The following is a 15001-nucleotide window of genomic DNA, read 5'->3' as shown; positions in this document are numbered from 1 at the left end:
AAAGGAAAAACAAACGTAATGCTTGCCTCGTTCAGATTTTGATCAGCCTGTATTTCAGTGCTTTAAAGATAAACGGATGTAAAACTACTTGCTTTAAAAAAGCATCCTTGACTGAAATTATTTTATTCCAAAACTAATATGTAGAAAATGATCAAAAAAATCCTGAAATGCACCAAGCTGTCCTCTGAAATTTCCCTTTCCTCAATTTGTGAATTCCCAAAACAAACATTCAACTCAGGGAGGTCCAGAAGTTTTCACCATGCAATTTGCTGCCATTCTTCAAATGTATACAACTTTCACTAACTAATTAAAAACTAATCTCACCTCAGGACGACCATCATAGTACGTTAATCTTGATTTGGTTAAAACAAACAATCTTTCTTTGTAGTTGAGTGGAGAAGTCCGTTTCTTCTGTTGTGATCTTTTAATTAAGGTCTCTTCAAGAATTGGATCTGCATTCATCTCTTCCCAAAATCCTTGTTGCATCTCACCAGTGAGCAGAAGGGCCCACTACACCTGAAATGATTTTTAAAATTAACTTTTCACTACAGGGTCTTCATATTTAAACTAAAACAAACCAGTACTATTTTAACGTTGATTTGCTACTCATGATCCATGACTAATGCAAAAAAATTTCATTTGCAATCTTGTTTATGTGTTGATAATCTGCTCTTCTAGTGAAAAGCATCCTTAAGATGGTTCAATCCATTTAAAATGTAATCGATAACTGCAAAAACCATTATGTCATACTTAATTGTCTTAAACAATAAAAAGGTATAATTTAACATGCATTAATACTTTACAAACTTACAAACATAAATAAGTCTTCTGAAATAAAAACAGAAAATGGAGGTGAGACAGATTCTCGGTTCACAGATGTTGTAACAACATTTCAAGTCGATGAATTGACAAAACCATTTCTATTTGGTTTCAGGTTTCCAGTACCCACTCAATTTTTTTTTCGTTTTATTACTTGTCACCTTTGCAGTGTTGCAGTAAATAAGCTGACATATTGAACAGCAGGACAAAGAATTTCATGGAGAAAATATCTCATCATGGTCCATAATGCTACAGAATTTTTATTCGTTGATATATTACAACAAACTCAATGGCAATGCAAGGAGGTTATAATGCATGTCTTGCCAAAGTTATGACTTAAGCAAAGGGCAAAAGATGATAAATAATCACAACCAAATCTAATCCCTGGTACTGATTCTAACCTCTTCCCTGGTAACTGTCTGAAACAAATAAGACACTCACATTAAGAACAATTTGGCCTTGACCTTAAAACGAATTACACCAGGTGGATCACTTTGCTCAACCAAGATTGGAAATGACAACAGCATACACAACCTTATTAACCTTGCAATGTTCTCAATATTAGCATCTGGCACACGTGTCAAAACTGGGAGATCCTACAAACAACTCAAGCAAGGCCTGACACTGTCATACTCACAGAATCATTACTTACAGACAATGCTCCAGGCACTCCACAACCATTTGTGGATATGTTCAGTCCCATCAGCAAGTCAGACACACCACAAGTGGCAGTGATACAATGGCAAACAGTCAGAAGGGTTTGCTCTGAGTCCTCAATATCCTCTGGGCCCCTCAAAGTCTCATGACATCAGGTCAACACAATAACGGTGGCAACGGGCACAGAGTATACTCTGGTTCATGGATTTCAATGTTCATCACCAAAAATAGTTTGGCAGCATCATTACCATCTAGCTGACCAAATCCTGAAGAGTCATGTTGCACCTGTGCAGGACATTGGTGACGCCACTTTTAAAATACTGTGTACAATTCTGGTCACTCTTCTATAAAATAAAATGTTGTTAAACTCGAGAAAGGCATTGAAAAGATTTACAAGGATGTTGCTGGGACTGGAGGGTTTGAGTTATAGGGAAAGGCTGAATAGGCTGGGACTTCTTATCCTGGGAGGGTCAGAACTTATGGAGATTTATAAAATCATGAAGGGCATAGATCAGATGAATAGCCAAGGTCTTTTTTCCACAGGGTGGGGTGTGCAAAATTAGTGGACTTTGGTTTAAGGTGAGAGTGGAAAGATTTGAAAAGGATCTGAGGGGTAACCTTTTCATGCAAAAGGTGGCGAGTGTATGGAACAAACTGCCAGAGATACAATTCCAACATTTAAAAGCTATCGGGATGGATAGATGAACAGGAAAAGTTTAGAGGGACTAGGTCAGATTGGGATGTCCGGTCAGCTTGAACGAGTTGGACTGAAGGGTCTGTTTCTGGGCTATATGACTCTATGTCCACACCTGTTCCGCTAGGTCTTAGGCAAGTAGCAATAGTGTTTAGCCACTCATGGCCTGACATATTCCCTACTCAACCATTACTGTAAAGGGACAGGGATCAACCCTAGTTCAATGAACAGTAAGGAAGGCACATCCAATGCAGAACCACCACAATGAAGTGTCAATGTCGTGATGCTACCACACAAAACTACTTGCATGCCCAGCAGTGTAAGCAACATGCCTTTGATAAAACTAAGCAATACATAGGGTGAATTTGATGTTAGGAAGGCATTCAGTTGTGTGAGATAACACTTCTGGGTAGAAAAATAGACAACATTTGAATGATTTTCTCATCAGGATTATAATACTATCGACAAAACAAAAGTAAATAAAGACAATTAACATACAAATTGTAGTCAATATAAAGTGTACCAGATACAAGAAAGTGTGACCTTACAGACATATCCAAAAACATATCATATGCCACTAACTTCAGCCAAAGTCTTCAAAACTCTTAACTACGACAGGTAGAATTCCAATGCAATTTCTTTAAGAATTAGCCACTATTCCACACTGAATAGCAGATCCCAAACATCCAGGTTCCAAGGGCGCAGTCTTCACGAAAATGGCACAATTTTTCAGTTTGCTCAGATCTACTCACAACGATAACATGAATCCATAGAAACAGCTTTGGCCAAACCTTCAGCAATGTTCTTCTGCACTGTGGGGTGGGGGGCTATCTGCCCCCAATTAACCTGGGTAATAAGATCCACAAAAGGCACTATCCCACACTAAATCACTTCCAAGTGGCGAGTGCTATCAAGCACCAGAGCAGAAGCCAATACAGGCAGTTCCCAATACTGCTTCCGGTCAGGTTACCTCCACTCAATCCATCACATATGCCTCTGCCACCTCCTGCTGATTAGGTTTTGACTACAGTGGCATCAAGAAGCCTCGCCAAAATTCAGGTTATGGGAATCAGACAGAAAGTGGTTGGGGTCAGTTGGAACACAAAGGAAGAGGATGCAGTTGTTAGAGCTTTTCATTAGCACTGGGACATCAATAGAGTGTAGTGCTCTAGACCCAACAAATGTTTTCACCAATGATCTGTCTTTCATAAGCTCAGAACTAGAAAATGCACCAACATTATTTGGAACTCCACAGGTATTGAAGCAGTCCATGTCCAGCAAGACTTGGGACAGCATTCAGGAGGTTGGAATACTGCACCAAGGAAGTCACCTCCTGGTTCTCATCTGCCCACAATCTACAAAGCACAAATCAGTAGTATAATGGAATACTCTCCACTTGTATGAATAGTAAAACTCCACTTATAGCACTCAACAATGTAGTGCTCTTGATGAGCACCCCATCCACCAACTTCAAACTCAATTTCTCCAGTCACGGCTCGCAGCACTGTGTCCCATCAACTAAATGCAATGCAGCAACTCATCAAGTCTCTTTCAACTGCAACATCCAAACCCTTGACATCTAAAATGACAAGAACTGAAGATAAACAGGAACACCAGCTCCTATTAGTTCCCCTCCAACAACTGATCCTGACTTGAAGCTACATTATCATTCGTTTGCCATTGCTGGGTCAAATCCAAATAATCCATCCAGTAATGTTACATTTTCCATGACCTTCACTATGCAAAATGGTCACAGACTGAAACCACAAACAGCCAAGAATTATTACACAGCATGACGAGAGGAACGTAGAAACAATAATTTTTAAAAGTCTATTACATCTCCACTCAATTATTTTCAACATACAGCATAAGCATGAATTCATTAAACAATGTACTGAATAGCATTTGTATTCCCATTGTGAAAACCAGTTATATTCAACAAATCTTTCACTTTTATTTATTAGTAAAATCTATTTAAGAAAAGGTGTTTGAGTCAATGGAATTTGCTCAGATTGGAAGGGGAAGAAGTGATATCTGACAAGGAAAGCTAATGATACCTAATTACATTGCATTGAAAGACCAATATATGTGGTGTTTTATTGATAAATATTTGTACAAGAGTAAAGAATTAATTTTTTAAAAATTGATTAGCTCACATTACAATTCTATCCATAGATTCAGGCACTCCATCAAAAAAAATTCTTTCTTTCCTTTCTTAACTACCTTTCACAAAAAAGGCATCACAAATCATTTGACAGGAAAATAAATTTTGGTCTTTAGGTACAATTGCCCAAACAATTTGTGCATTTTAAAAGGTACACAAATATTAGTGACATATTTAACCAGATAATTAACCACTATTTCAGAAATCTGCCAAATGCCCTGAGACTACACCTTCCAAACCCACCACCACTTCCATAGAGAAGGACAAGCCCAGCAGACACAAGAGAACACCACCACTTGCAAGTTCCCCTCCAAATCCACCATCTGGACTTGGAAATATATCACCATTCCTTCATTATTGCAAGGTCAAAATCCTGGAAATTCCTTCTTTCAGGGTCTACTTACAGCACATGGACTGCAGTGGTTTAAGAAGGCAGCCCACTACCACCTTCTCACAGGCAGGCAATAAACGCTGATCCAGCCAGTGACACCCATGTTGCATGTGTGAATGATAGAAAAGTATGTCAATACCACCTCTGAAAGAGTGAACATCTTGAGACAGGCATCCTAACCACAGTTTGATACTGAGGCACATAAGAAATCTTAAGATTGAAACAGGTAGGTTTTAAGGAAGGCCTCAGGGAACATCCTGTAAGCTTGAGAGCAAGAATTCTGCAACTTCGAGCTGAAACAAGTGAAGGAATGGCAACCAAATTTTTTAAAAAGCCAATTTTGGTGGAAAGCAGAGGTCTCAAGTGGTTACAGACTTAGAAGAGCAAAGCAATTTGCAACTTGAAAACAAAGAAAACTTGAAAATGTTAAACTCAAGGTTGAATTTTTTTTGATACATCACATTGGACACAGCACTGAGATAACTCCTCTACTCTTTTCTGCATATTGCATTGCTACATGACCGTTTGTTTCCTCCTCAGTTTAATATTTATCCAGACAATAATGATGTATTTATACAAAACGTCTGCTAAGTCATATTTAAGGATATTATGTACTGAATTTGATGCCAATTTAAAGGACTTGTTTTAATTTGGAACTCTAATTTAATAAATAGGAATATCTATTAGCTTAAAATCATAGAATGACCAAAAAAAGCATTCCTTTTGAAAATCAAAACAGAAACTCCCGTATTACTGGTTAACAGAACAGTAATCAGGTTAGTTGGTGTGATCTAAATAACAACCACATAGCTCTAATAACCCTGTGCAAATTCTGCATTTAAATATTTATATCCAGGGCATAGACAATGGTCAAAACTGAAAGCATTACTCAAGAGAAAACCGGAAAAATATTTAAAGCAGAATAAAGTGCAATGTATCCCATCAAAAATCTAGCAGAAGCAAGATGGTCAAAAAATCTTTGTGTTGGTAAACTTTTATTCTACTGTTTGTGGGACAGGGAGTGTGTAAAATGGCTGCTGTATTTGACAACTCTAAGTAACTCATTTCGAGATACCTGAGAGATGCAACATAAATTCTTATTCATGCCTTTTTTAATATCAAACTTGCTCATTTGTTCTCCTTAGATGGTAACTGACTACATCCCAGCTCAGCATTATTTGAAGTCATTCAATTTGCAAAAGCATGTTCTAAAATGTAGGGAAATGTATAAAGTTCTTTTTTATTTGAAAGCAACTTTTTCTATATTTAGCAAGATTTTTTTAAAATCTACTCTAGCAACCAAAATAAAACTCTGGATAAATAGTATCTTGAGTAGCAATACTAACTTAAACACAAGTACTTAAATACAGAATGAAAAGTGACGAGACAGAAGCTACCCGCAAATGTAGCAAATAGCGAATATGCCGGTACTGCCTGCAAGCCCTGATGATTACAGAATATGTATAAGAATTTGGGTGACTGTCGTTTACACCGCATTCGCTGCTCTGTTGTCTTTCCATTCTCTTGAAATGTTGCTGATCGTAGAAATCACATTTTATTTAAGCATTTTCTATGCCTTTCACATTTTCTCTCTTCGGCATATCAAAAAAAGCACCATTTAGAAAACGGTTGTTTCGTTACAGAAATAAACAAATTAGGTGGTTCTCTCTCCCCAAACGCTGCTCCCTCTTATCAGTTCATAGCTAACATTGATAAAACGATCCCTGCGAAGGCGGGGGGGGGGGGGGGAAGGAAAGAGGTAGCTCCGCTCGAAAACTTTGTAGCCTTTAAAACAAACTCAAATCGGCCAGGGAAAAATACAACTCACCGATAATTCTAACGCAACAAAGGGGTCAATTCGCAAAGTGAGTATGGAACAGAAAATATAAATGTTCACTTCCTGCATTGCAGTACACGCACTAATCCTCCCTTCATAATCTGTTTTCAGTGCCCAACCAACTTCAAAACAACTCTCCTACAGACATATATATGTTAACTTTAAAATAAAAACAAAGAGAGCGAGTTCTTTCCCTTATCGAGGTTTGCTGAACCAAAACCTTGAGCTGGGAGCTGAGTCAGAGCGCTTGGCGCAGACTCACCATGTCCACAAACACACTTGTCTCCCGGGGACAATCAGCCCTCGCGCTGCCCAGGTGTCTGGGGGTTCGGCTGCTCGCGCGCTCCCTTCACCTGCCTGACCGCCACCTCCCGCAGCCGCAGCAGTCACTCCTCCTGCCTCTCCTCACAGCACTTGCCACTAATCCGCTTTCTGGGTGCACTCCAACCGAACGGTTCAACACCCCCAGCCTCCTGCACACTTCGACAGTTTCGGCAAACACCACAAAGCGACAAAACATGCGCAACCCGGCAGAGCACCCTGGGACAGACAGTTCTTGGAAGGCTCTGCAGAAAGAGAGAGAAAAAAAAGCAGAAATTCAACAGTTCAGTTCCCTCTGGAAATTCTGATTTCAAAGAAAATCTTAAAGTTATTGCGTAAAAGGAAGCGGATCGCAAGAATATACTGTGTTGGTTATAATTCTCTATGTAGAACTGATTATATCGTCATCGGAACCACCAGATCGCTCTTCCAGTCTTTCTGTGTCGGTAAACCCCGTGAAATATTCCCACATTCCTGGGTAACACCATCCTAAATGTTAGAAGCTGGTAATTCCTGAATTATATCGCCATTTATTCTACATTGGTCAAAATCCTGAATCTTACTAACAGTACTTTGGATTTCTCTGGATCCCAAGTACTGCAGCGGTTCCAGAAGGCAGTTCGCCACAACCAGGGCAATTGGAGATGGACAACTGCTGACTTAGTCAATTACACCCACATCCCGTGAATTAATATATATTTTAAAATTATGTACCAGTAAGTTGACAAAAAGCAGTTGTCTCAAGTCTCCTTAGAACCCCATTGAAATGCCACTCAAAAATGATTTATCTCTTAAAATCGGTTTGTAATTTATACCCTCACTGTTCAGATCTACACAATTAAGTATCCTTTGCTGTAGTCTCTAAGCAAGCATCCTTTCAACTATAAAAGATACTGAAGCAAACAATCCATTTCAAATGAGGTGTCTTAAAGACACATACCTTAGGTAATGGTTGAAAAGGCTAACATTTAAGAGACTGGTCTGACCCCAAATGTCTTTCATGAAGCTTCTAAATGTGTGACTGTGAGTTGTTGTTTTCAATGTTGGTGACTACTGAATAAACCATTGGTCATTATGGCGGTGCACACCAACTCACAAAATTCAATTTCAGCTGTGACTTCCTGGTGCAATGACTGATGTTAAAGTCACAGTATTTCATACCACTGCATTGTAATAGCAAGTTGGTTATTACTGCTATACATGCAGTCCCCCCATGCTATCCTGTCCACATGTCGCCTTCATAATTCCTTTGTGGTTTCATTTTTGATCTCCTCACTGAATAGCTCAACACTTCACTTGGAATAAGATAGCAATAGGGATAGTGAATGGGAGCTGGGTGTGTCTCTTGAAGACACCTCATTTGAAATGGATTGCTTGCTTCAGTATCTTTTGTAGTTGAAAGGATGCTTGCCTAGAGACTACAGCAAAGGATACTTAGATGTGTAGATCTGAACACTGAGGGTATATAGATTGGGTGGAATATTAGGCAGCAAGGGTTGGGAGTGGGGCAGTGATTGAAAAGCATTCAAAGCCTTGATCTTTGATGGAGGCAGTACCCTTGAAGTGGAGCTTTGTGCATCCCACTGGTTGTCTAGCGCAGAATAAAGTCATTGAATGTGTGACCATTTTCCTTCCTATATTTTGTCCAGCCAAAAACATTGTTGCATGTGAACAAATTTGTGAGCTCTGTCTTTGAGAGGGGTGCTGCATTCATAAGTTTGGCGGACCAGGGTATACCCTTCAAACCCGGTTAGCTTCGCTGCCTCACAGCACCAGAGACCCGGGTTCAATTCCCACCTCAGGCAACTCTCTGTGTGGAGTTTGCACACTCTCCCTGTGTGTGTGTGGGTTTCCTCCGGGTGCTCTGGTTTCCTCCCACAATCCAGAAAAAATGTGCAGGTTAGGTAAATTGGCTATGCTAAATTGCCCGTAGTATTAGGTGGAGGGGTAAATGTAGGGGAATGGGTCTGGGTGGGTTGCACTTCAGTGGGTCGGTGTGGATTTGTTGGGCCAAAGGGCCTGTTTCCACGCTGTAAGTAATCTAAAACCCCACATTTGGGATTCAATGTTCTATTCCTGAAAGCTGTCCTCCATGCTTCACAGTCATATGACAAGATATTGAGAACGCGGGTGTTCTAATACAATGGCTTGGTCCTAAAGGTCAGCTTGATGTTATTCCATGTCCTTATCATAACTCAAACATAGTATGCATGTATTGTAAAGTTGCTGTAGTCTTACCAGATCATAGCACTGTTCTCTCAGTAGAAAGAGAGAACTGCTGGTGGTTTGACCTGAAGGTCACTATACCTCAGGTAATGGGAGAAGTTGAAAACACAAATTTTTCAGAATTTTCTTAGTCAGTGTGAGAATGTGAATCCACATTGTTGGTGTTACTCTGCATCACAAACCAGCTGTCCAGCCAACTGAGCTAAACATTACATTAAGGGTTAGATTGTCATCCTGGAGCTTTGTCGCAGAACTTGCTAACCATTTACAGTGAAGTTTTATTAATGTGACCAGGGATAATATGCAACAGTTTTTTTTTCCATGACTATAATTTTCTTGATGGCTATTGCAGGTAATAGACAGGTTATAGGCATGAGAAAGACATCCAATATGTCTTTATGGTTGAGTTTTTCTGTCAAAGCTGAGCACAATATCATCAGTATAGAAGAATTGTGTTGATCATGATACAATGTTCTTTCATGTTCATTTTCAGTCTTGATAGATTGTAGCGTTTGCTGTGTGACTTGGAGTGCATATAGATTCCTTCCATACCCATCTGAAAGACCAAAACCAGGAGCCTGGAAAGGAAATACCCAGCAGAGTGATAGATAGTACACAGATCTGTTTCACTCCGAAACTGTCAGATGAGCCATCAACCTGCACAGTGAATGTTGTCTTGGAAGGAACAAATGAGACTGAGAAATTTTGATGGACAGCCAATATTCCCAAAATCTTATAAAGTCCTATCAGTTAACTGCATTAAATACTTTAATGATATCTGAAGAAGTAGGGTAAAGAGGTGCACCCTGTTACCTTCACTTCTCTTGTCGTTGGTATATGAAGAAGATCATGTCTATAATATATCATCAGAAGAAGCCACACTATACAAGTTTAATATTCTTACATATTGCACCAGCCACCCTTATATCCTTTCTGATAACATTGAATTGATAGTAAGTTTTCTGTGTGGGTTTCTCACCCACAGATGAAACTGACAAACTCATCTGATGTAGGAACTTACAGCCAAGACAGGCTTCCTCAAATGGAAAGATTGAACTGGATTTGTAACTAAATCCATTAATTACATTTAGTATTGTCAGTCATGGCTCCAAGAGAGCAATGTAATGTAGAATCCTTTGCTCATAAGTATCCCTGTTTTTTAATTGTTGTGTGCCACCAATACAGATTGAACCCATGCCATCCACTATTTGGCATTGCCACTAGCAATGCTGCTTTTCCAATTCGGACTTTGTTGGAGGGGCAAATTTCATTCTCTTTGCATTGGCAAGTACGATCATCTGTAGAAGTACCATGTGGGTGTCAGAAATTAGCAAAGTAAAACTATTAGGAGCTATTTATTTGGTTCACACTTATTAACAATGCTTATTTTTGAATGTAAGTGAAACTCAATAGAGTGACTACCAATTCGATGCATATTATTTGTCACATTGATCAAAAATGACAAAGCATTTTGCACTTGAGGTTTATCTGCGAATTGTTGTTTGCACATGCATTGCAGAGAAGACCACATTATACAAATAAGGTGCAGGAGCAGAAGTAGGCCATTCAGCCCATTGAGTCTGCTCTGCTATTCATTCAGATCATGACTTATTTTATAATCTTTCCTGCCTTGTCTCTATTACCCTTGATCCCCATTTGTCTAGCCTGGACAGTGGTCTGTGGCAAAAGAATTCCACACATCCTAGCATCTGAGAGAAGAAATTCCTCCTCACCTCTGTCTCAAATGTGTGACCCTTTATTCTGAGATTATGCCCTCTGGTCCTAGCCTCTCCCACAAGGGGAAACAACCTATCTACATATACCCTGTCAAGCCCCTGAAGAATGCTATAGGTTTCAATAAGGTCAGTTCTCATTCTTCTTTATTCCAAAGACGATATGCCCACTGTACTCAACCATACCCTATAAAACAGTCCTACACTTTAGCATTGCAATTAATGTAGGTAGCCATAATTTTTCTGAATTTATGCAACAGATGAAAATCTCTTGGAAGATTTTTCTAGGTCTATCTACAAATTTCTGGCTGTTCACATAATTAGCAGATGCAATCCTTGATGAGAAGAATCAAATGTCTGCCATTCTTTTGATCATCTACTCTTCATCATTTTAATGAATTTAAGCTTTCACATTATAAATACTTTAAAACTTTCAGGCCTGTTCCTCCTTCGAGTTTCACATTGCACATAACTAAATTAAACCTGGTGCTATTATGACACTATAGGAAATATTAAAAAGTAATTATTAAGTTTTCTGAAAGCCTGGTTTAAAAATTCAACTAACCATCATCACCGTAAAATGACTGCAAGATTCCTTGCCAATGACCTGATTCATAAAAGTCACCTGAGCATTCTTGATCTGATTAGGAATGCTATTTCAATATCTCTTCCAAAAGAAGACCTCACCATGTACTGTGGTTGTGTAGTATGCTACACAATTGTTATGGGAGACACTTCATGGGGAACAATGTAGCAATCCTTTGGAATCATCCAGACACCTGAACATCTGCTTCAGCAGTGTATTGCATGCCAAAATTTCTAGAAAGTCAGAGGCAGAGGTCAGTGTAGTGGCTATCATTAAGGAGAAGGTGCTGGGAAGCTGAAAGGTCTGAAGGTAGATAAATGAACCTAACTGGATGGACTACACCTCAGGGTTCTGAAGGATATACCTGTAGCTGAGGAGATTGCAGTGGCATCAGTAGTGATCTTTCAGGAATCGTTTGAGCTTGGGGGACTCAAATGGCTCATGTGGCAATCTTGTTTTTTAACTCATTTGTGGGATTTGGGCATTACTGGCTGGCCAGTATTTATTGCCCATCCCTAGTTGCCCTTGAGAGTGTGGTTGTGAGCTGCATTTTAGAACTGCTGCAGTCCACCTGCTGTGCCATTTAGGGATGAGATTCCATGATTTTGACACAGCAGCAGTGAAGAAACAATGATGTATTTCCAAGTCAGGATGGTGACTGGCTTGGAGGGAACTTGCAGGTGGTGATGTTCCAATGTTTCTGCTGCCTTTGTCCTTCTCAATGGAAGTGGTCATGGGTTTGGAAGGTAGATCTTTCGTGAATTTCTGCAATGCATCACACAGCTGCTACTGAGCTCCAGTGGTGGAGGGAATGGATGCTTGTGGATGTAGTGCTAATCAAGTGAGTTGCTTTGATCTGGATGGTGTCAAGTTTCTTGAGTGTTGTTGGGGCTGCATTCACCCAAGCAGTGGGGAGTATTCCATCCCATCCTGATTTGTGCCTTGTAGATGGTGTTAGATTTGGACATAGGTGAACACTTTAGTGATAGTGACCACAATTCAGGTTATGTTTACTTTTGTGATGGAAAGGGATAGGTATATTCCACAGGGTAAATATTATGGCAGGGGTAAGCCAATTACAATGCAATTAGGTAAAATTTAGGATGCATAGGATGGGGAAGGAAACAGCAGGGGATGGACACAGTTGAAATGTGGAGTTACTGCTGGTCCCTGAAAGTATGTACCAGTCAGGCAGGGAGGAAGTTGTCAATTGCGGGACCCGTGGTTTACTAAGTAAGTTGAATCTCTTGTCAAGAGGAAGAAGAAGGCTTATGTTGGGATGAGATGTGTTGGCTCATTTAGGTCACTCGAGAGTTACAAGTTAGCCAGGAAAGACCTAAAGAGAGAGTTAAGAAAAACCAGGAGAGGACATGAGAAGTCATTGGCAAATAGGATCAAGGAAAACCCTAAGGCTTTCTATCGGTATTTTTATACTTCTAAAGGTTCTTTTTGGGAAAACAAATCTTAGCAGGACTTAGACACTAAATGATAAGGTCCAAGGGAGTGTCGCTGAACAAAAAGATCTTGGAGTGCAGGTTCATAGCTCCTTGAAAGTGGGGTCGCAGGTAGATAGGATAGTGAAGAAGGCATTTGGTATGCTTTCCTTTATTGGTCAGCATATTGAATACAGGAGTTGGGAGGTCATGTTATGCTGTACAGAACATTGGTTGGACCACTTTTGGAATATTGCATGCAATTCTAGTCTCCTTCCTTGTTGTGAAACTTGAAAGGGTTCAGAAAAGATTTACAAGGATGTTGCCAGGGTTGCAGGATTTGAGCTATAGGGAGACGCTGAACAGGCTGGGGCTATTTTTCCTGGCGCGTCGGGGGCTGAGGGGTGACCTTATAGAGGTTTATAAAATTATGTGGGGTTTGGATAGGATCCATGGACAAGGTATTTTTCCTTGGGTGGTGGAGTCCAGACTAGAGGGCATAGATTTAGGGTGAGAGGGGAAAGATATAAAAGAGAACTATGGGGCAACGTTTTCACACAGAGGGTGGTACATATATGGAATGAGCTGCCAGGGAAAGTGGTGGAGGCTAGTACAATTGCAGCATTTAGAAGGCATTTGGATGGATATATGATTAGGAAGGGTTTGGAGGAATATGGGCTGGGTGCTGGCAGGTAGGACTAGATTGTGTTGGGATATTTGGTTGGCATGGACAGGTTGGTCCAAAGGATCTGTTTTCATGCTGTACATCTCTGTGACTTTATGACTCTATGAGGTTTATCAGGAATAAAAGAATGACTAGACTAAGATTAGGACCAATCAAGGATAATTGTGGGAAGTTGTGCATGGAGTCAGTGGGGCTAGGGGAGGTGCTAAATGAATATTTTCCATCAGAATTCACACTACAAAAAGACAATGTGGTTGAGGTGAATACTGACTAGACAGGATTGAGGTTCACAAGGAGGAGGTGTTAGCAATTCTGGAAAGTGTAAAAATAGATAAGCCCCTGGGCCGGATGGGATTTATCCTAAGATTCTCTGTGAAGCCAGGGAGGAGATTGCCAAGCCTTTGGCATTTATCCTTATGTCATCATTGTCTACAGGAATAGTGCCAGAAGACTGGAAGGTAGCAAATGTCGATTTTGCTGCTCCTCGGATGCTGCCTGAACTGCTGTGCTCTTCCAGCACAACTAATCCAAAATCTGGTTTCCAGCATCTGCAGTCATTGTTTTTACCTCGCAAATGTTGTTCCCTTATTCAAGAAGGGGAGTCAAGACAACCCTAGATATTATAGACCTTGAGCCTTACTTTGGTTGTGGGCGAAGTGTTGGAAACGGTTATAAGAGATAGGACCTATAATCATCTAGAAAGGAATAAGTTGATTAGGGATAGTCAACATGATTTTGTGAAGGGTAGGTTGTGCCTCACAAATCTGATAGAGTTCTTGGAGAAGGTGACCAAACAAGTGGATGAGGGTAAAGCGGTTGGTGTGATGTATATGGTTTTCAGTAAGGCGTTTGATAAAGTTACCCACGTTAGGTTACTGCACAAAATATGGAGGCATGGGATTGAGCGTGATTTAAAGGTTTGGATCAGAAATTGGCTAGCTGAAATAAGACAGAGGGTGGTGGTTGGTGGGAAATGTTCATCCTGGAGTTCAGTTACTACTGATGTACCACAAAAATCTGTTTTGGGTACCCCGCTGTTTGTCATTTTTATAAATGACCTGGATGAAGATGTAGAAGGATGGGTTAGCAAATTTGCGGATGACACTAAGGTCGGTAGAGTTATGGATAGTGACAAAGGATGTTGTAGGTTACAGAGGGACATAGATAAGCTGCAGAGCCAGGCTGAGAGGTGGCAAATGGTGTTTAATGCAGAAAAGTGTCAGGTGATTCACTTTGGAAGGAGCAACAGGAATGCAGAGTACTGGGCTAATGGCAAGATTCTTGGTAGTATAAATGAACAGAGAGATCTCAGTGTCCAGGTACACAGATCCTTGAAAGTTGCCACCCAGGTTGATAGGGTTGTTAAGAGGGCATACGGTGTGTAGCTTTTATTGGTAGAGGGATTGAGTTTCAGAACCATGAGGCTATGCTGCAACTGTACAAAACTCTGGTGGG

At 40.2% G+C, this 15001-nt stretch overlaps 1 protein-coding gene across 4 annotated transcripts in view; it reads right to left on the bottom strand.

Moving 5' to 3' along the window:
• tec (tec protein tyrosine kinase) overlaps positions 1-7053 on the bottom strand; it is a 162230-nt gene extending 155177 nt beyond the window's left edge. For 2 of the 4 annotated variants that reach the window (XM_060824401.1, XM_060824420.1), the window contains exons 1-2: positions 6825-7053; positions 325-516 (exon numbers count right to left, since the gene is read on the bottom strand). In XM_060824401.1, the coding sequence (XP_060680384.1) occupies positions 325-486 (162 nt within the window). In that variant the 5' untranslated portion in view covers positions 487-516; positions 6825-7053. Of the gene's footprint in view, positions 1-324; positions 517-2922; positions 3004-6553; positions 6580-6824 lie in introns of those variants that run through there. The other 2 variants (XM_060824412.1, XM_060824405.1) reach the window with 2 other exon arrangements.
• Positions 7054-15001: the final 7948 nt, after the last annotated feature.

Source organism: Hemiscyllium ocellatum, chromosome 1 (assembly GCF_020745735.1).
Source record: "Hemiscyllium ocellatum isolate sHemOce1 chromosome 1, sHemOce1.pat.X.cur, whole genome shotgun sequence".
NCBI classification, from domain to species: Eukaryota; Metazoa; Chordata; class Chondrichthyes; order Orectolobiformes; family Hemiscylliidae; genus Hemiscyllium; species Hemiscyllium ocellatum.
The sequence above is the reverse complement of the archived record's forward strand: the minus strand, read 5'-3'. Positions and strand labels throughout refer to the sequence as shown.